We start from the raw sequence: 22,632 nt of genomic DNA, 5'->3' as shown, positions 1-22,632 counted from the left end.
GTCTTAATTACATTCGTAAACGTCATCATGGAGTAAACTATTTGTATTATCACTTATGGGCACCGCTTAGCGAGTGATTAAACCGACAATTCGTTTCGCGATTGCCATTCAGTTAATTGTATTTTTTCCAGTTCGCTGGCACGTTAGTATTTTTCGATCTTTTCCTGCGCTACGTGTGTTTGTTTTATGTTTGCAATAATTAAAACATTTATATTTCATAAATATCATAAATTATTTAAATATTTCATAAATGTCTGACACAAAATAAAATGTCAATATTATATACAAGGTGTGTATTTATGTATGCTATTTTAAATCTCCATACTTTAATTAGAATAATAATAGTAACTCAACACTATTTCATGTTCTTGCCTATTATTGTCTTATGAAGTTAATCAACTAACGTCTTTGGTGTACAGCAAATGTTCGTAAGATAATTTATATTTTTTATATATAGCTGTTCAAACTATTCTCTTTCTCATTAAAATCAACAGCTAATTTTTGTTTACTTTCATTTTATTTTAGACTTTATTGCTAATGGTTTATTCTTTAATGAGATTTAAAATTATAGATTACTATTGAGAAACTGGACATAGTATTTTGCTTGGTAGATGTATCCCTATGCATTTTGTAATCAATTATAGCTAAAAGGTAAAGGAAAAAAATGTCTACAAATATAAGTGCTACTAAAAGTAGTAATCATTTTTTAGCAAAACTTGTCAATATTAATGTATTTAAAATTATTTTACAAAGACTAAAATAAAATATATATAGGTCATTACTTTCTTTAATCCGCTATAACTATCAATGTTAAAAGCGAGGTATGAAGTTTTTTTAACTGTACGATTTTACATTATCATAACACGCTTAAAAATTAAAATATCAGAAAAAACCAACCAACAATACATAGATACAATGGTCTTCTCTTGAAGTTTGATTATACCTAGGTCAGTTTACTCTAATATTAAGGCTAACTTCACTACATTTGAATCACTGAACATAAATTTACTATGTTGTACATATGTTAAACGAAGATAACACATGCGGGTGTGGAGTCTTTTCAATGTGAAAATAGTCACATTGTTTAGTTATGTTCATATTTTTTCGTAATTTATTAAAACAATCATTTAAAGTTATTATAACAAAATAGAAATAAATTCATAAATAATTTGTACTTTATCTGTGTAAAATATTATTTATTAAGCATTTATTTTATTCATGTTTTATGCTATGCAGAAATGTTTTGTTTATAGAAAATTATATTATAATTTATCACAAAAAAGTTAATAAAAAATAGCTTATGCAGAATATACATTTTCTTTTTTCTTTTAGGAATATATAACAATGGATGATGTGAAAACTATTGTACGTAGCATTTTAGTTAGTTATCCTGGTAATTGTACAATATCACAATTATTGGATGATTATGTTGCTTTAGAAGGTCAACATTTACCATATAAAAAATTAGGGTTCAATAATGTTTTAGATGTAATTAAAAATATGAACGATATTTTGAAAGTAAGTTTTTATATTTTTATAATTTCATTAATTTTACTTTTATTATATTAAATATATTTAATTTTATAAATTTGTTCTTGAATAAAATAATAATAATATACAATAAGAATATTATTATAGAGCATATTTTTAGTATATTAAAAATATACTATTAATTAAAATCACCTTGATACTGTTATCAACATATTTATCATTAATCATACATATAATTTTAGGTGCCACCACATCCATCCTTGAATTCTTTTGTAAAACTTGTTATTGATGAAAAAACATTACATCTTAGACAACTAGTTATGAATCAAAAGGTAAATAAAAAAAAAAAACGTTATCCTAGAAAATATTGTCCTGGACTGAGAGAAAATGTAGCCTTAAATAATTCATATGTTAATTCAAATAATTATGAAAATCATACCAACGAGTGTAATGCTTTTCGTGGATATGATTTTGTAAAAAAAATGGAACCAGTTCATTCAAAAAAAAAAGGATATGTTACAAATCAACTTCAGAAAAGCATTGAAAATCTATGTAAAAATGTGCAGGTAAATATTAAATTAATTATCCTGTTAAATGTGATAACAGCTGTATATTATTGATCATTTATTTTAGAATGTAAGCATTAGAGTACTAAAAAATAATCTCATTAATCATCCAGACTATAAACTATTAAATTCACATAATATTGAAGAAGCCATAAATATGTTGAAGTATTTTATCTACATTGATAAGAGTGGCGTACACCTTAAAAGTATATTATTTTGACTATAATAATTTTTTCTGCCCCATATATGTATTTACAGATAGTGTTAACAATTTAATAATGACAAAAATAACTAAATAATGTAAATTATATATATTGACTACTATAAATATTATTAAAAAATTAGGTAATTATAATATTTAAATCAATAATTGCTGGAAAGTCAGAAGTTACATATTTTATGAAATTGAGATATTTGTTAAAAAAAATATACTAATCATGTGTTTTTACATTAACGCATAGAAACATATGACCAGTTTAGGTTTTAACTAATATCTCATTTTCATAAAATATATAACTCGTCACGTTTCTACAATCATCGATTAATTTATGCTATAACATTATTCATCTTTTGGATAATGTTATGAATCTTTATTTTATTGAAGTAAATAAATATCATGTACCATTAATATAATTTTATGTATTGATTATCTTACATTATATAGTTCTATAATGACAATAAATTATTTTGAAATAATAGTTATGAAAAATTAACTTTAAAAGTAATTTTAAAGTAATTTTTTATAATACAAATTGAAATTTTCTTTTAAGAAAATAAATATTTTTAGTCGCTATATGTATGTGTGTATTTATAAATATTTATTCTTGAAATATATTTAATTTTAAGATTCTTCATATGAAATATTTCCTACTGATTCATTAAAAAAAAATAACCGTATAGAACCAAAATTTAAAAGTGTCATGCAAAATATCACTAATGAAGATGAAGAACTTGCAATGGATGATTATGGCATTGAAGTTGATATTTTTTCAGAAACTGAATATTTTGACAATTTAGGTAAATATTTATTTAATAATAATTATTAAATACAATTTTTAATTTAACAAAGGGCAATATAAGAAGTATATAATTTTTTTTTCCTGTAAATAGTCTTATTTATAAAAATGAACTAAAAGATTAATAAATTTAAAAATAATTTAAAATAAATTAATTTATATAGTGCCAGCTAGAAATTGATCATAGACTGTACTTTTAACTATTTTTCATAACATTTTTTTAAATAGTATTTAGTAAAAAAAAAAAAAAATAATAAAATAAACTTTAGGTAATTATATGAAGTATATCTTTCAAATATATCTATCAAATATGTCTTTAAGTTTAACCGGCAAAATTAATTTTTAAATTTAATGAATTAATATTGCTTTTGAATGTTACCAATTATCTTTTATATCAAATTGTATTGGATATTATAAATTTTAATTTAAAATAGAAAATGTTTTTAGATACATTAAAAATTAATGACAAAAGCTGTAGACTGGCAATTATTAAAATAATTAAATGTATAAATAATAATATACTAAATGTACTAAAAATATGCAATTAAATAACTATGTATTTAAATATTATACACTTCATTGGAAATAGGGAGTTTTTATTTATTCGTTTTTTAAATGATATAATCTTGTGTTCTAAAATATTTTAGAATAATTATAATTTAACAATAATTTGTAATATTTTCTGTAATTTTTGAATATAGGTTTTTAATGTTAAAATATACAAAAAGTTGTGCCAAAGACTTATATTGCTTGACTATAGACTATTGACAATCAATGAAAATTTGAATTTTTTTTGAGTATACTCTTATGTTTCCTAATTTCTGCAACTGTATCATAACAATTGTCTACAAATCCCTTGAATCATTTGTTTTATTTTATATTATAGGGATTCATTTACTATACATTGTTGATTTCCTAATTAATTTAAAATTATATTAGTGTTTATAAATGCTTTGTAAAAATGTTTATGAAATAAGTTTTTCGCGGAAGTTTAACTTGCATATGATTATATATATTATATAATATACTATTAATATAATTTTGTATTACTTTATATTTATCACTTATGATTTAAATATATATATATATGGTATTTATCATAACATAATATAATTTCCATTATATAAGCAATTTACCGTAATTTAGCAACAGAAAAAAAAAACAATTTTCTTATACAGATACGAAAATCTGTAAACATATTGACTATACATTGTGTTTCTTCTTGATAATTTCGCTTGTTTAATATGTGAATTAGAGTCATGGTCGGTTAAGCATCTACGACCAAAATACCGAGGGTCCGTTTTATACAATATATACTATCTAGCTATTGTAAGTTACAATTATGTTACAATTTGAGAAAATACTAAAATTATATGTTAGAAATTGCAGTCAAATGGTGTATAATGTAAAAATAAATAAATATTAATTAATATTTACCATTTTTATATTTTATAATTTTTATTTTTTATATTTTATATAACATTTAATAAATTTATAAGAATTTAAAGAAAAAATATTAATAAATTTTTTTCCTTATTCATTTATAATTAAACTATAAAAGACTTATTATTTCCGTAAAATATATATATAAAAAAAAAAAATTGAATAATACAAAAAATAAGTAAAAATAAACTCAATTATAAAACAATGTCTAACCTCACTAATGGATTGGTATCATGAAGATATAGAAAAATAATAAATCAGTTTAAACTTTTCATGCAATCCTTCAGCATCAATGTTTCTCTTAATCCATATGATCCATATCATAATTTATATTATTGTTGACGTACTATATAGGAATTGATGTTTATGTTTCTTGGTTTATAATTTTTACGTAAAGCTATTTTATCGACATTATATATTTTATATGTTTTGTAGCTGTAGATTATCAACAATCAAAAACTGATAACACCTTTATAGCTCAAAGAAAAAAGGAAAGTTCAAATGAGTTGACTAAAAAGACTGTAGATAATCAACAATCAAAAACTGATAACACCTTAATAGCTCAAGGAAAAAAGGAAAGTTCAAATAAAACGACTGAAGAAACTGTAGATAATCAACAATCAAAAACTGATAATACTTTTATAGCTCAAGGAAAAAAGGAAAGTTCAAATAAAATGACTGAAGAAACTGTAGATAATCAGCAATCAAAAACTAATAACACCTTTATAGCTCAAGAAAAAATTAAAATACCTAAAATAGCAAATAACCTTACTGTTTCAAATGCAAGTATTATTATTATTATTATTATTATACATGTATATTACTTTTATATAAATTATTACTATATATTACTATATTATAATAAAAAAAATTTAAATTACAACATAAATAATTTTAAAATTAGGTTTTTTTTGTTTATTACTCCGCCTCTAATTTTTTTGGTTCATTGAGTTTTTAATGTAGAGCAAAAAAATAAAATTATTACTTAAAGGTATCAAATTATAAAGTTATTAAATCTGCTTGGATATATACTAAAATTGATAGTAATTTTCTAAAAACTATCAATATTTAATAATAATCAATTTTGTAATTTTTCAAATTTTAAAATATTCTTTATGAATATGAATCTCAAATTACAGTAATTTATTTTTTATTTTTTTGTTGATAATAGTTAAACTAAATTATAGTTTACTTATTGTATGTTATTAAAATTTTTTTTAGTTTTATATATGTTTATAATTGTTTGTTATTGTTATAGATTGGGTTCAAAGCTGAAGTAAAAGTCAATAAAGATAAAAAACGTTAGTAATAAAACTTAATTTTACCTTTAATGATATTATTTTAAATTTAAATTCACTAGAAATTGTTTAATATAATATTAATAAACATATTTAAAATTATATATGCTATAATGATATGTTGAAAGCGTAAAAAATGGTGAAAATATTAAAAACCAAAATCTAATTGTGACTAGCTTAGAGAGAAAAAACTTTATAGCGTTAACTAGTCTATTAATTAATAATGTTATTTTATACTTATATCTCAAATTTGGTCAGTTATATTTAATAATAAAAATATGTCATAACATATTAAACAATTTCTTTTGTATTTATATTTTATATTAAGATCAATTTAACTATATTTTCATTTATAATTCCAGATTCATTGATTATGGATAAAGAATATTATAAGAAAGCTATAACTTCTGTTATCGAGTTTTCCCAAACACCAATTACAATTAATCAAGCGTTGAAGAATTATGAACAAAAATATGGCTCTAGTTTTCCAATTCAAAAATTTTCTTGTAGATCATCAATGGACTTTTTTCGTCTCTATCCAGCTTTATTCTTAGTAAATTTATTATAATTTCATTCTTTCAATACACAGTTGTAATATTAAAGTATGTTATGTTTTACAGTTAGATAATCCATACTCAACAAATAGTATTATTAAGATAGCGAAACCCATGAAACCTACGGAACCTATGAAATCTATGAAACCTATGGAACCTATGGAACCAATGGAACATATGGAACCCAAACAGAAAAATACTATCAGGCAAAATTTTATCAATGCGTGTAAGTTCATAATTATGAAAGAAAAAAATTGTATTTTGTAATAAGTTATACGTGTATTCATTTTATAAAACTTACTTTAAATTTATAGACTTATTAAAAGGATGTCACACTCTCATGTGTTGTATCCGACTGACATACGTACAACAGCAAATTTGCGTTCAGTGATTCAAATATAGTGATGTTAGCTTTAATATTAGAGTAAACTCTGACCTATAATCAAACTTTAAGGGAAGAACATTATATGTGTTTTGTTGGTCGGTTTTTTCCAATATATTAATTTTTAGCAAGCTATGATGTTTTTTAAATGTTATATTTTACATACTCATAACTCGCTAAAAAATTTAAATATCGGAAAAAACTGACCAACAAAACACAAATAATGTTCTTCCCTTAAAGTTTCATTATAGATCAGTTTACTCTAATATTAAAGCTAACTTCACTACATTTGAATCACTGAACGCAAATTTATAAATACGTAAACATATATATAAGAATAATTTGTCTGTGATGTAATTCATTAAGTGCTTTAGAAAATTCTAATCTTAAAATATGTTAGTTCGTTTCTTTTTTATGTTTCATCAATTTATCCAGTTGTTCTCCGTCATAAAGTTTTTCAGATACCAATGTATTATTTTTTTGTCATCAACTGATTAGCCATTTTTATTCCTGATTTATTACAATTTTCTTTTCTTTTTTCGGCAATTTGTGGCCCTTGTAGTACTAATTTGTTAACTTTTAAAAGGTCATCAATTTTTCCACATTACTATTCCACTCATTCTTTGGATTTCCTGGCTTCTTTGTTAAGCTAATACCTTAGTTGGTAATATTTTTATTGTTCTCTTCTTGTGTTTTTGTTCTTATACTGTTTATTTTCATTTTTAAGTTTTATTGCTTTTATGCCAATCTACGTTTTTTTTTAGATTATTGTTCTCAATTGTTGATGAAGTATCAGCATAGTTTTTGATTGCTAATTTGATATTCTTTCATTTTTTATTTATACATTTTCCTGGTGTTCATGATTCATATACTGTCTATTTTTTCTATAATGTCCTAAGCAATTCTTTTAAACATAAAATTAATTTTAATTTTAAATAAGGAATAAATATAAGTAGTATTCCTGATCATGATAACCACAATTGTACATTTTGAAATATATAGTTAATATAAAAATATATCATATTATATAATTGTATATAATTTATACTAATTAGACTTATGAACATAATTTTAGCTGCACAATTTATTATGTTATTTATATTTTAGCATACTTTATGTATAATAATAATAAAAATTCAAAAATGACTAATTTAATTCAAAATGAAAATGCTTTGGAACAAACCACAGACAATATCAATCATCAAAAAATGAATGAAAATGCTTTGGAACTAGTCACAGAAAATATTAGTCATCAGAAAATAAATGAAAATGTTGTTAATAGATAGTAAGTAGTAATTAACTTTTTAATTTTATTTATTTAAAAAACTTTATAGTTAATAAATGTGCAATGAAAACTACTTTTGTTTCTTATATAATTTTTTTGAAAAATTCAAATTCCTAGATGGAATAAGAATAAAAGAATTTTCATTATAATATTATATTTTCTACTAGGTACAGTGTCCTATATGTTGACACATTGATCAATACTAAATACTAAATATTAACTGGTATTTAACATTCTTTAAACTTTGTACTTCATTTTATTTTTAAATTTTAGTTTTTTGGATTCATCAGATTCTTGTATTGAAATACGAGACTCTGAATTGATTTTAGATTCAATGAAAAATAGAATGCGTTCTCTATTAAATAAATACAAGAATGGTATATTATGTGATGCATTTATGGAGGTTTATGGTGTAAGTATAACATATTATAAAACAATATTTGTTAACTTAAAGACCAGTATAATAGTAGACATATCTACTATTTATAAATCTGTATTTATATATGAAATATATTTATTAATAACATTAGTTATAGACATTAGTCAATTAGTTAATGTTAATTAGTTAATGTGTATAACATTAGACTAATGTTATACATATTAGATATAGAATATATATTTTAAATAATTATTATAATCTTGTCACTAATAAACTAAATGGTGATAAATATTTATTTATTTTTTTTTAACATATTACATTTTGTATTAATATAATAGACTATTAAATACATTTTGGTATTTTTATGACTTATGCTTCAATTTTTTTTTAATTTTATTTGAAACATTGATTTTAAACATAGAATTAATTTTTTTTAAGGTTGCTTCTCAAACACGATATTTAATAAAAATTAAAATAATTGAAAATAAAAAATATTGAATTTTTTTTATTGTTACTTCTTTTTAATTTTTTTTTTTTTTTTTATACATAATATGGTATAAAATTATCTTAAAATAAAATAAAAAATAAATTTAAATAAAAAGTTTAATATTCTTTATAAACTTTTTAGAGAGAAAATTATATATACTTATAAATAGTTATTGAAATTATTTAAATCTGGATCTTTATTGAATCTTATAGAATTATTTAAAATAATATGTTTATATCTTGTAATAATAATAAAAATTAATTGTTGTACCTTATATTATAGAAAGAGTATAAAACTTATTTTACCTATTCTGAGTATGGATTCAAAAGTATGAGAGATATGGCTTACAATTTACCATCTGTATTTTATGTTTATGTGACTGAATGTGGCGAATATTATCTTTATAATGCTAGTAGGCGAAAGGAATTGAAAATAGAATGTCATGGTTTGTATTACACTACTATACTTAATAATATGTTTAATTTCATTTACCATTATGATTTATATATTTATATATTATATTTATTTTATTTTAATCATTAAAATTTTATTTTTTTCAGATCCATTTCAATATTATAAAAATATACCAAAGTCTATATTGAAAAACCTTTCTATATTATTTGATAATCATCAAAATGGTATTAAATTTCATGAACTGAAGTTTTTATACTGTGTAATGTATACTTATTTTTATTCTTGAATAATTACCATCAATGTGGGCAATTAGTGTATATTACTGTATTTGACTGATATGTTTAGTCATTGTCATTTATTAATGTTTCCTAATCTAGTATCTAATTATCAATCATGGAACTTATTACTAATATCTTATTTTTTATCTTTGATAAATAAAATACAAAATTAATTTTCATAAATTGTGTATTTTAGAGTCAAATTATAATTTAACTTTATAAATTGTGACAGATGTATATCAATAATCAAATATCATTAAATATAAAACATATATTTATTTATATCTATTTTTAAATTTTTAAATTTTTTTTTTAATAAATTTAATATTTCTTATATAAATAATAAATTTTAATCATTGTATATAGTATTTAGGTAATGCCTACTCTTGCCTATCTGAATTAGCTTAAGTCAATAATGAATGACTAGTCATTACTGATAATACTGAATATTACTAATTGTTAACTTTGATAGTTGCTTTATTTATAAAAGAATAAGTCTTTATTCTGACAAAAAATCATTTAGCATTTTCTGAGTTTGTTTCAAATAATTATTATGAACACTTGCCTAAGTATTCTTGGTTAACACCTTTTTTAATGGTTAGGTTTTTTTTTAGGGATATAGTTGTTTGATGTACCATTTTTATGACATTTTTAAAAATGTTCTTATTTATTTTCATAAAGCTGTATTTTAGTATTTTGTCTTCCAAAGTTTTAAACATAGCATTTTATTAATTTGTTGGTTAGAGAAAGATAAAAAAATTCCATACATATATTGATTTTTAATATATTTTTTTACAGCAAGTAATACTTATTATCAATATAATAACCTTTAAAAAAAATAATATAACAGACTTAAAAACGTAGTTTATTTTTTAGAATGTACTATATTATATATTATCAAAGATTAATTCTACCAAGCAATATATGTTATGTAATATACACTAATCAATTATTATATAGATGTTTATCCTACATTTATTTTATCTTCGGAATACTTATCTGCCTATCAAATTCTATATATTAATTGATGGGTACTTATAAAAATAAAATTTATTTTAAAACATTTAATGTTGGATTCTTGGATGAATATGGATTGTTTAGCTAGTTGTATAATTATATATAATACAAATATATGCTTTTTAACTAGTTCAATATTTTAATTATTTATTATTTAATTTTAGTCAAAGTTTGGCCGATTATATGAACCATTAAAATATGGTTACTCTTCCGAAAGACATATGTTTGAATCGTTGAACAAAATGGTCAAAATTGAAAACAATATTGTGTATACAATAAATCCTTATGCATACATACCTATTGAAAATAATGATGAAGAGGAGCCTGGAATAACTCCTCCTGTATTACCAGTAGGTATCATTGTATGGAAATTTCGCGTACAATCATAAATATATGTGATATTTTGTGAATAAAAATAAAATTCTATCCTAATATAAATACATAATAAAATAAAATATATTAACACTTGATTTTCAGTTCTTGAGTTCAGTTCTTTATACTTGGAGGTCTTGAATAGTTATATTTTTATTGGTCATCCTTATTATAACTTGATTTAAATGGAAATAAGGTTTAAATTTAAAAAATATAAGTATGAACAAATTTATTTGGTTTAATATAAATAACATGTAATAAATTTGTAATACTCAACATGTTTTTCAATGGGATTTCAATTTTTGATTTGCTATTATTGAATTTCTTATTGAGAAAGAATATATTTTTTTAATAATTGAAAATTTGTTTAACATATTTAATATTATGGTTAATTATTTTTGTTTTTTCTTAAATACCCATTTAAATAATAAATAATAATAAATAATAAATAATTAATAAATTAAATTAAAAAATATTTATTAAAATATCACTATTACTCATTTTTTAATTTTTTTTATTTACTTGTATATTTATTATTTTATGTGTTGGTGTGATAGTGGATTTTTATTTGTTGGATATATATTTTGAGTAAGGAGACGTGGGCAGTTTATTTTCTGCGTGGTTATCCCCTCCAGAAAGTGAAACCGCCAGTTGCTACGTTCGAACTAGCGACTGTATTTTTTTTTTTACGCAGCCACATTATCTTGCTTGATCTAGACATGAAAATAAAATAATTACACCCTAGTCTTACCGTGTCTACAGGTTTTTAAAAGACCTGGTATCAATATTCCATAAATTATAACTAGTTATAACTTATTTCTTAATTGTATTATTTTAAATATTAATTTAATATCATAATCAATAAAAAAAATGAATTGCTTTTTACTAAAATTTAACGCAATTACAAATTATATTAACATTTGTATTATTATAAAAAAGATATGATCGATGGCCAGTGTTTTGACAGTGGAATTTTCCTGATCACGTCAGTTCTATAATAATGGCATCCTATTGGTTTTTACGGTTTTAAACATTTGGCCATTTGATGTAATTTGTCTTTGCACCAGCTTTATTGCTAACTTAAACTTGATTTAATAATAAAAATTGTTTGATGCATAAGTATCGTAAAGTGATTAGATAATTCTATTTCACTATATTGATTTTACGAAAGGCTAATTTTACATTTGAAACATAAAATTTGGTTTTATTTTTATTTTTTGATTCCAGTAAAAGATTGATTCTTTATAATCATATTACTCATAATAATAAAAGCAATCAATAATTTGTGAGAGGTCTAATGTGAAATAATCATTCATTTTTGAAATAGTATTTGTTATAAGCGGGAATCGTTTGAAGATTGATTGTTATAGACAACATATTGAAAAAATCCGTTTACAGTTTAGCTATTTTTTTTTTTAAAAAAAAAAAGACCAACGCAGGACTTAAATCTGCTACAAATTAAATTTATTTCTTTTAAAAAAATATAGCAAATATATCATTCTCTTCAGGAAAAGTTAAAGTGTTAACAGTGAAAAACAATATCGGGCATATGACTCTATTATTCCTACAGGCAATTATTCTTTCCATAAAATTTACCATCACTGGTTAACACATTGCCCCATCAAGTTCGTTTAGGACACGACGAATTTCTTGTTTAAGTTCCGAGACATTTTGAACTTTTTTCTGGTAAACTCGTAACTTAGTGCATCCCTATAAGAAAAAATCACATGGCATCATGTAGTAAAATCGATGTGGGCCACCAATAGCTTTGGCCACCCAACGAGATTAGTTTGTCTGGGAACTTCTCACGCAGTGGAGGGATTATTTCTCTTGAAGTGTAATACGTTTTGCTGTCTTGTTTTAACCATACAAGAATACCTACTGAGCTCAGTAACTTTCTTTGTCCTTATTTGGATCAAATGAACATCAAAAATATTTGGTTGTAACTTGTTACACTTCAAAATAAAAAATCCTCTGCTGCGTGAAATGTTTCCAGACAGACTAATCTCTAATCTCGTTGCTTGGTCAAAGCTACTCACCTCGATCTTCCGATTTGACGCCGTGTGATTTTTTCTTATAGGGATGGATTAAGTTGCGAGTTTATTCGAACAAAGTTTGAAATGTCTTGGAACAAGAAATTTGTCGTGTCTTCAACGAACTTGATGGGGCAATGTGTTATCCAATGATGGTAAATTGTAGGAAAAGAATAATCGCCTGTAGGGCTAGTAAGGAGGGTCATATACCCGATATTGTTTTTCACTATTAATACCATAACTTTTCCTGAAAAGAATGATATATTTTTATTTTTGAAAAAAGATAAATTTAATTTATTGCAGATTTAAATCCTGCGTTCTTTTTGAAACACCCTATTCATGTGTTTACCATTTACGGATATTTCGAAGTGGTTGAACATAATTATGTTATTTATTATTGTGGTAATATTGAATATTTTAATGATAAAGGGAAGGTTCACAGAGTAGTTAAGTGTCTACACTGACTACCCGTGCGCATGCTTATGGACATTACACCAACATTACCTTCTTGTCAAAGAATATGAGAAGTCCGAAACAAAATCAGAATGGTCATTAGTAAGATTTTACGCAGATAACACGAGTAAGTTCAAAAATCATTTGACCATTTTTATGGAGTCCCAACTGTGTATATATTATATATTATGTAATTTAATAAACAATATGTATGAAAACAATGAATTGCGTTCAATGTTTTTAATACAATTACTATTGAATTAATGTTATCACTCTTATTACTTATTAGGTAATAAGAAATTACGACTCCATAGATCTGGCGGCTGAATCTTGTTTACTTATGCAAGTGACCATTCTGATTTCATGTATTCTATGGCTTTAGACTATGAATAATTATTTATAGTTTCAGTTTATTGGGGTTTTCTTGGATTATATTTTTTATTTTTTTTTATTGGTAATAATTAATGACTCCTCCGTGATGTAGATTATAATTATATCTTCTCGATATGTCACGGACATTGTTAAAATTTTTTTGTCACTACGCTACGGTAAGACCGCGTACCGAAGTAATACGTACTCTTCTTATCTAAACGAAACAGTTGGTAACTGGGTTTAAACCATGGCTATAGATAATATTATCTAAAGCCATAATTTAAACACATCTACTTAATCTTAGATCATAATATATACACTATGAGCACGAATCTCTGAGACAAACTTGTGCCATCAATCAGAAGTGTTTACATTTCTTATAAGGCCGTAGTGTTATTATATCGTTATTAAGCTCATCGCATCCTATTAATGTTACACCGTGACCGCAGCATCATATTTTATCATATAAACAAAAATCGTTTTAAATAGCTGTCATTTCTATTATACTCTGTGGTCTTATGCCACTTAGTCACAATTCTCCATGTATTAAATTATATTACTATAAGAATTCTTGTTTAATCTAGGTCCAGGATTTTCTACTAAATTATTCTGGCAATGACGTGTATGGTGGAAGATTCGTGTATCCTAAACTAGATCTAGGTTTAAAAAAGATTCATAAAGTTTATGCTGCTGAAATTTATGGACCAAATTACTTTTACCTCCACTTAGCTCGAAGTGTTGATAACTTAAATAGTTTCATGGACCGTTTGCAGTAAGTTTTATCTTTTATATATTGTATATAGTAAAATTTATTTTATACGATTTCAAAGTTTAATAATGTATTTAAATTTAGAATATTTTATAATAATAACGAATACAAATACACAGTAATGCCAGAATTAATAATCCCTGGATTGGCTTGTGTTGCATATTTTGAAGATACCCAACAGTGGCATAGAATTAAAGTCATGAATTATGTTGATGAAGATCATGTAAAAGTAAATACAGTCTACAGAATTAATTTTATTATGCATTCACGTATTTACACATACATTTATAAATAAAATTAATATTATCTATACAGATAGGTAGTTTAAAATTTCATGTGATAATATAATTTTCATAATTATAATTCATTTGTTAAGTTTTATGAAACAAAAAACAATAGTATCATTATCTATTTATTTTAGATTTCAATTATAATAACTATGTTTCCTCTTATTATGGTTAACTATTTTAAATAATAATATAGATTATAATTACTGTATAATGAAATATACACTTATTCTAAAAGTACAGTTTTAATTACACAAAATGTAACATATGATATAATGTTATGTAGAATAATACAATTTTGAAATAAGAAAAAAATGATTGCTGTAAAAATATAGCATAAAAAACTTATGTTTCATATAACATTTAATTTTCCTCTACTTTATGAGATTATATAGGTATTGTGATTATTACATGATGATTTTATATTAATCCAATTACCAAACTTTTGAAATAAACATATTTATATCTACTGTGTATTCTTGATTATCCACGGAAGGGGAAACTTTTTTATACAATTACATGTATATTATAGTACAATTATAGATATTTTTGTATTTTGCATATTTATATGAGAAATATATCACAAATCACATGCAATTCTGATTATCCTATATATATAAAGTATAACATATTTACAGACATTATATTGTTGTATACTTATTAAGGTATACGGATATGTTACTTGCATTTCTTACAGTTATATCCATGACTATCAGTACAGTCATTTTTTAGTTGATTATAATATTTTTTGTATTCCTTATATTATAATATTTATATGTTTTCATTTATTATGAATATTTAGATGGAAATGGTATAACAATACTGCAACATAATTTATTTTAAAATTATATTTCACATTTATTGTAAAAATAAATACTAAAAAAATCTATTTTACATTTAATTTTTTTTCCAGGTGTTTTATATTGATTATGGATCAATTGAAATAATTTCTAGAGCTAAAATTCGTCTGTTGGAAAGAAGTTTTGGTTTATTACCTGTTCAAGCAATATTTTGCAGTTTGTACGAAAATGATAATAGAATTCGTTTTGATAGAGAAATAAATGAAAAGTTTGCCATGATGATTGATAATAAAACGCTCGAAGCTCACTTTCATAAACCTAAAATTGAAGTAATTGAAAAATTAATTTGATTTTTATTTATCTGTTTTCAATTTGAATTTTATTTTAGGGCGCATTTCACAAAAATTATGTAACATTGTATGTAAAAACAAACAAAATTAAGCTTAATGTTAATACAGAGTGGTAAGTAATAATTGCATAATATATTTTTAAATATTCATTCTCTCGATAATTTTTTTTTTAAATTAAAGATGTTTTAAAAGTTATTTGCGTTTTTAAAGGTTGATAGACATTGCTTATAAGTACTTGCAGATATACATGAGTACATATCATGTGATATTTGTTTTCAGTCTTATGTGACATAACCAAAATGCAATTATATTATATTTTTAATTTAATATGATATATTTATATTTATTCGTTTGTATCTATTAAGCTAATTTAATTAATAAATAGTATTCAATAATTTTTAAAAACTCAAAAAAAAAAAAAACAAAACTAATAATAGTTTAATGTATATTTTTTAATATTATTTATAGTTCTAATGCAATGGTAGCATACCAAAATAAATTGAGAGAATCCGTTAGAAGGTCGATTACTAGAGTACTAGATGATACAATAAATGATGAATGTCAATCTAAAACTAATGAACAAGAAGAATATTAATATGGTTAACTAAATAATAAAAATAATAATGATAATAATAATAGCCTCGTAAGTATGACAACTTAAGTAAATAGTATGTAATATTTGTTGTTGATCAATATGTGTGTATGTGGTAGTGTATGTATATATAATTGTAATGTTTTATGTTTTTAGTTTTATAATATGTATTTAATTTTTATTTAGAATAATTTATCAATACCCTAAGTAACACTAATATTAATAAACTGTTTGGCAGCATGGTAATTTTGTGGCTTCAAAATTAAAGCTCTTACTCCTAGAACTTTAATTTTATTTATTTATCGAAATTGACTAACCATTTCTGTAATTTAGTGTTGATTTAAATTTGTATTATTTTGCTAACAAAATTTAGTGTTATAGGTTATACTATTAAGATTTAAAAACTACTTAATGGTTTAAAAATGTATGATTCAGTTTTTTGTATGGATATATAGTATTTAATTTATAATTTAGCTAGATAAATATTAGATATTTGAAACATTTGTAATGGTTATTGTTTGTTCATTAATTTTTAGTTTATTTCTACAATAGTTTTATTTAATTGAATATTCTTTCAATATTAAAAATAATAATAATCATTATATTAATAATATTATTATTAATAATTATTATAATTATTAGTAACATTATTAGTTTGTATTTTATTTATTGCAATTATTTTTGAATTGCATGTGCTTATGTTACAATACAAGTATATTTATATTATACAATAATAGTTTTAGAATTTTTTTTTATTATTTGCACGTTCTATTTGCACACTTAAAAAAAAGTATATAAAATTTTATATTATCGTTTATGAAAATAATGAAATTTCAAGACTAATATTTATTTTATGTAATGCAATCTTTGCATTATATTTTTATTTTGTTTACGTTTTATTTCTAATGTATTTAATACTGATAAAATTCGTTATAATTCAAACATTTGTGTAAATATTTGAATTGTATTCACACGTTTCCAGTTACATGACTTTATAAGTTTATTTTGTATTGAAGCAATACCAATATACATTTAATATCGTGTATAATAGTGCCCAACAGCTAATCTAAATCCTCAACCCGTCGTTGAATAAAATAAATTACTTAAAAAATATAAATGATAAATTTTCCTTACATAAATCTTTCCGTGTAGAAATGATTTTGTCTATCTGCAGGTCCGGCGCAAGGCTAAATGATGCTCCAGGCCAAAATGCCATCTGACGCCTTTTTTATACAACCCATAATATAATATTTGGAAAAAATGTTATTCATGGACAGAAATACGGAAAAATGATATATAATGCTTAACAGAGCCGGTTATAGGCGTAGGCGACGTAGGCGCAAGCCTACGGCGGCAAAATTTATGTTTATATAGAGGCGGCATATAAGAAAAAATTAAATATCTTATTTTTCACGTTTATTTTAGATTTGAACATATTTTAAAGTACAATATGTAAACAATGTGTAGATCGATAAAATTCCAAAACAACAATCAATAAAAATATAGATTATTTTTCCCTGAATTACGATAACGTCTCGACGAATTGCATGTAGGTGCTATAAACAACTAAAATTACTTTTTAGTTGAACATTAGAAAAAAAAATATATTGCAGAGTGAAGATTAATAATTTTGTAATACAACTTTACAAATAATTTTGAAAGTAGTAGTACAAAAAATTATGATTATCTAGATAGATATTAGATATACCTAAACCTAAATATTGTAATAGTTATTTATATAAAATATTGACTTCAAAATTGCGTGCCCTTATCTTATCTTATTTTGGCTCACGCGCCGAACGTATACCTACGGACGTACCAGCAATACTGCTAATAATAGTTTATTAATTAGTATAAGAATTTATAACTGTGTTTGACATTACGAAATTACCAATTATTTACATCAAGTCATTTTTCCTCGAGCGGTTGCGCAGTGAAGTTGTCAGTTTGCGACGTTTGCGTTTAATCTATATATTATTTTCCAGCCAAAGCAGGTAATTGATTAATTCTTAAAATTTATATTTTATAAATATAATCAGAATTATTTATTTCAAATTGTTTTTTGTTTTTTTCATTTATATTTAAAACATTCACTGCCGATCGCCGGTGTCAACACATACAAACATAAATAAATGTTATGGCCTTATGGGTTTATGATTTATGAATATATATTATTACTTCGTAAACGGTTATGACAGGTTATGTTTATCATATAATTATCCAACACATGAGTGTATAACGTCCTCTTAATGCAATATTAAAAATTTTAAATATACGTTTAAAGAAAATTCTAAGTCTAATTAATTTTTAACTTGTGTTTTTTGTTACCAAATTTAACATTTTATGGTAACTTAAAAATTGCGCTATGCTTACTTTTTGAAGTTTAATTAAAAAACATTAAATATTATTTTAGAAAAATTTAGTTATGTAATAGATTAGTTAAATCGCGAATCGAGACAGAGGTATTTTATACGTTTTCAGTTTTTATATTACTGTTTCGAATAAAAATATACTTTATATAGTTTATTGAACGTCGAATATAATGTTTTTGTTGTTCACTGGGCAGACTATTTTCACTCTAAAAATTCTAATTTCTAATATTCTATATTTAGATAATTCAAATTATTTTAGAAGATTGCGTATTAAAAAATTATTTTTTTTTATAACAGAAAAAAAATAAAGAGAATAAGTCAGCCATCGGTTTTAAAATTTTTTGAGAAGAAAAAAAAATCTGAAAGTATAAATGATACCAACAAAATTATTCAACCTTCGTCTCTTTTCGTTTCGACTGATCCTGAAGTTTCAAATTCTCCTGAAAATGTTTCTTCTGTTGAAGCAGAACAGGAGCTATCATATGAAAATGATGTAGGAATTTATCTAGGAAATCCACCGACAGATAATGAAAAAAAATTAAAAGTTTTTCAAAAACTGTGGATGCCACCTTTATCATATAAATTTCCTACGAGTGATAAACGACGTCTTTCTTTCCAACGCCACTGGATGGAAAAATATTCTTGGCTCGTATTTTCAGATGTTGCCAAAGGAGCTCTTTGCAAAGTGTGCGTTTTATTTGGTCGTAATCATGGTGGTCGTGGGGGACAAGAACTACGGTCTTTAGTGGTCCCATTTATAAATTGGAAAGAAGCTAAACAAGTATTTGACAGTTATAGTAAGGCAGACTATCATATGTTATCAGTTGGAAAAGCTCAAGGGTTTATGACAGTTATGACAGGGAAAACTACTGATATTATAACATCTATAAGTTCAGAAAATAAAAAACAAGCCGAAGAAAATAGGAAAAAATTGATTTCTATTGTTGAAACCGTAATCTTATGTGGTCGTCAACAAATAGCTTTAAGGGGTAAAAATGAAACTGGCAAAATAGGTTTAACAGAACCTCCTATAATGATGGCAACTTTCGTGCACTTTTGCGATTTCGTGCAAGATCGGGTGATCTTTTCCTAAAGGAACATATTTTATCCACATTTTCCAATTTCACTTTCTAATAATTATAAATTTAATTTGAATACTTACAAATTCTCAAATTTTTAAACGTTGATTATTCAGATTTTAATAAGAAATCTTAAAATATCGACTGATCGATCTCAAAAAGATATTATAACAAAAACAGATCAGTTTTCAGAAATATTATTGCATAATTAGATTGGATGGTAGAATTGATAAAAAGAACATACTTTTTGTCAAATAAAACATTACGTTCTGTATTCTTCACGCGCACGACGAGGTAATGGTGACTTGAACGTAAGTGTACGGAAGCTATACTTATCGCATGTTGCAAACTCATTCAACGATTTCGATGAATTATTGGTTCTGCAATAGATCAATTATGAAAATCTGTGATAAAACTATAAGATATAATGATGAATCTCGTATATGGCATAATGCTATTATGGTACATTTATAGTATCTTGAGTGTTATATAGTTTTTGACATTTTTTCCTTCTTTTGGAAACGTATTTCATTCATGAATGACAATCCAAGTTTTAAGTATTTAAATGTATTTTAAATATTTATTAATTTTTGAAAAAAAGAAAATGTATTTAGTAGATATATTGTCAGGTAGTCTTACAACACACGCCAATTGCTATTGCAAAATTGCCCAACAATCGACTTACATGTCATTATAATAATATTATATTATACTCTATACTATAAGAGCAAGTCCCGAATTTGTTTTACGCATATAAATTCACACCGTTCAACGTATCTTCACCAAATTGTTTACTATTATACCTGACAGTCTGTTGAAGGTTTTAGTACCATTAATGTTAAAAAAAAAGTAATTACAAAGTTTTTGGAAAATTAATTTTTGGCAGAGGCCTGGGGATTTTCACCTACCTGCAACCTGATATTTTTCTATTGTGTGTGTTTTTCGGCGTGTATATATAAATTGTTTTGGAGAAGTAAAATTCGAAAATCTAATTGGCTGTATCCGAATTGGGTCCCGAATTATTTTAGGTACTAGACTAGTTAATATTTTTTCATTTACTTATATATGACTATATATATAAAAATCTCGTGTCTCAGTGTTTGTGACCATACTTTTCCAAAACGGCTTAACCGATTTTAATGAAATTTTGTATATACATTTGGTAGGTCTGCGAATAGGTTTTCATTTATTTTTTATACACCTAAGTGCTATTGTTTAATAAATTCGTAATGTAATTTAATAATTTTTGACCCAGTCGATAACTGTGCAATTGAAAATGAATTATTAAATGATACTATTAAAAAAACTATTAAAAGCTATTTAAAAGTTATTAATTTTATTTTTGGTATTAAATAACGAATGTTGCATAAATATTAAACAACAAGATCCCGCAACAGGTGCCAAAACAATCAAGAATGTTACTTCGAAAGATTCTTATGCATATCGGTTGATTAGATGCGATCAGGGCAACGTTATTCTACGATGTCGTGAGCTTTGTCAACAATTCGTGGTCGACATATATGTAAAGATAGAGAGCGAACGATTTCGGATACTTGCGATTCAATCCTAAAAAGCTGCGTGCGGAAGATTCTCAAAACAATTGTTAGATATCGGTGATGGCAAAGTTACTACAGATGAAACGGGATGCATACAATTACCGACCGATTTCTGCACAATCATTGATTCGCAAGATGCTCTCATTGATCAGATATTTCCTAGTGTACACAGACAATACACAAATCATGAGTGGCTGGCAGAAAGAGCAATTTTAGCAGCAAAAAATGTGGACGTCAACGAATTGAATCTCAAGATACAACATTTGTTACCAGGAGATTTGGTGTCATACAAATCTATTGATACAGTTTGCGATGCTACTCTAGCTGTAAATTATGCAACAGAGTTTTTAAACTCATTGGATTTACTAGGTATGCCACTGCATGATTTACAACTGAAGGTTGGATCTCCGGTTATTTTGTTTCGTAATTTGACCCCCCCCCCCTCCCCGTTGTGCAACGGCACGCGATTAGTCATTAAAAAATTAATAAAAAAATGTTATCGAAGCCATCATTAAATGTCAAATTCCGATGTGAAAATATATTATTACCACGAATCCCTACAGATGTGCAAATACAATTTAAAGGCATTCAATTTCCAATTAAATTGGCATTTGCAATGACCATCAATAAGTTTCAAGGCCAAACGATGTCTGCCTGTGACTTAGATTTGAGCACATCATGTTTTTCTAACGGATAATTATACGTGGCGTGGCACGAATCATCCAGTTTGTGTTGGCTAAAGATGGGATAACAAAAAAATATTGTACACACTGTTGCATTAAGGGATTTATATTGTTTTTTTATTAATATTGTCATCATTATCGATATATATATATAATTAAAAAAAATAAATGTTTGATGTTTTTTCATTTTTGTATTCCGTCGCCGTTCACAGCACTCTATATCTCTTTTACTTATGTACCACATCCTTACACAATTATATTAAATTAGTTATTTTTTTTTAGCAAAATATTCTCTAGAAATCAT

At 24.2% G+C, this 22,632-nt stretch overlaps 1 protein-coding gene across 4 annotated transcripts; it reads left to right on the top strand.

Annotated features, from left to right (window-relative positions):
• The first annotated feature begins 58 nt into the window (after positions 1 to 58).
• Positions 59 to 16,786, top strand: LOC112690515. Of its 4 annotated transcripts, none has more exons than XM_025564538.1 (19): positions 59 to 289; positions 1,333 to 1,518; positions 1,734 to 2,057; positions 2,125 to 2,263; positions 2,904 to 3,074; positions 4,952 to 5,298; positions 5,775 to 5,817; positions 6,177 to 6,367; positions 6,435 to 6,594; positions 7,858 to 8,035; positions 8,309 to 8,447; positions 9,184 to 9,346; positions 9,462 to 9,574; positions 10,775 to 10,960; positions 14,425 to 14,612; positions 14,694 to 14,838; positions 15,810 to 16,025; positions 16,085 to 16,158; positions 16,515 to 16,786. In XM_025564538.1, the coding sequence occupies exons 2-19, from the start codon at positions 1,345 to 1,347 to the stop codon at positions 16,639 to 16,641; spliced, it is 3,078 nt and encodes a 1,025-aa protein (XP_025420323.1). In that variant the 5' UTR covers positions 59 to 289; positions 1,333 to 1,344; the 3' UTR covers positions 16,642 to 16,786. The 4 variants fall into 4 exon arrangements, with proteins under 4 accessions (XP_025420323.1, XP_025420326.1, XP_025420324.1 ...); XM_025564539.1 differs by lacking the exon at positions 59 to 289 and adding an exon at positions 342 to 424; XM_025564540.1 differs by lacking the exon at positions 59 to 289 and adding an exon at positions 631 to 651.
• Positions 16,787 to 22,632: the final 5,846 nt, after the last annotated feature.

The sequence above is a fragment of the Sipha flava genome, unplaced genomic scaffold (genome assembly GCF_003268045.1).
Source record: "Sipha flava isolate LNK unplaced genomic scaffold, YSA_version1 50903_pilon_pilon, whole genome shotgun sequence".
Lineage (NCBI taxonomy): Eukaryota > Metazoa > Arthropoda > Insecta > Hemiptera > Aphididae > Sipha > Sipha flava.
The sequence above is the reverse complement of the archived record's forward strand: the minus strand, read 5'-3'. Positions and strand labels throughout refer to the sequence as shown.

Coding starts and splice junctions, on each gene's coding strand:
- LOC112690515 (XM_025564538.1), top strand. CDS start 1,345: ATGGATGATGTGAAAACTATTGTACGTAGCATTTTAGTTAGTTATCCT. Junction 6,595..7,857: donor GCAAAATTTTATCAATGCGT/GTAAGTTCATAA, acceptor TTTATATTTTAG/CATACTTTATGTATAATAAT. Junction 9,575..10,774: donor AACTGAAGTTTTTATACTGT/GTAATGTATACT, acceptor ATTTAATTTTAG/TCAAAGTTTGGCCGATTATA.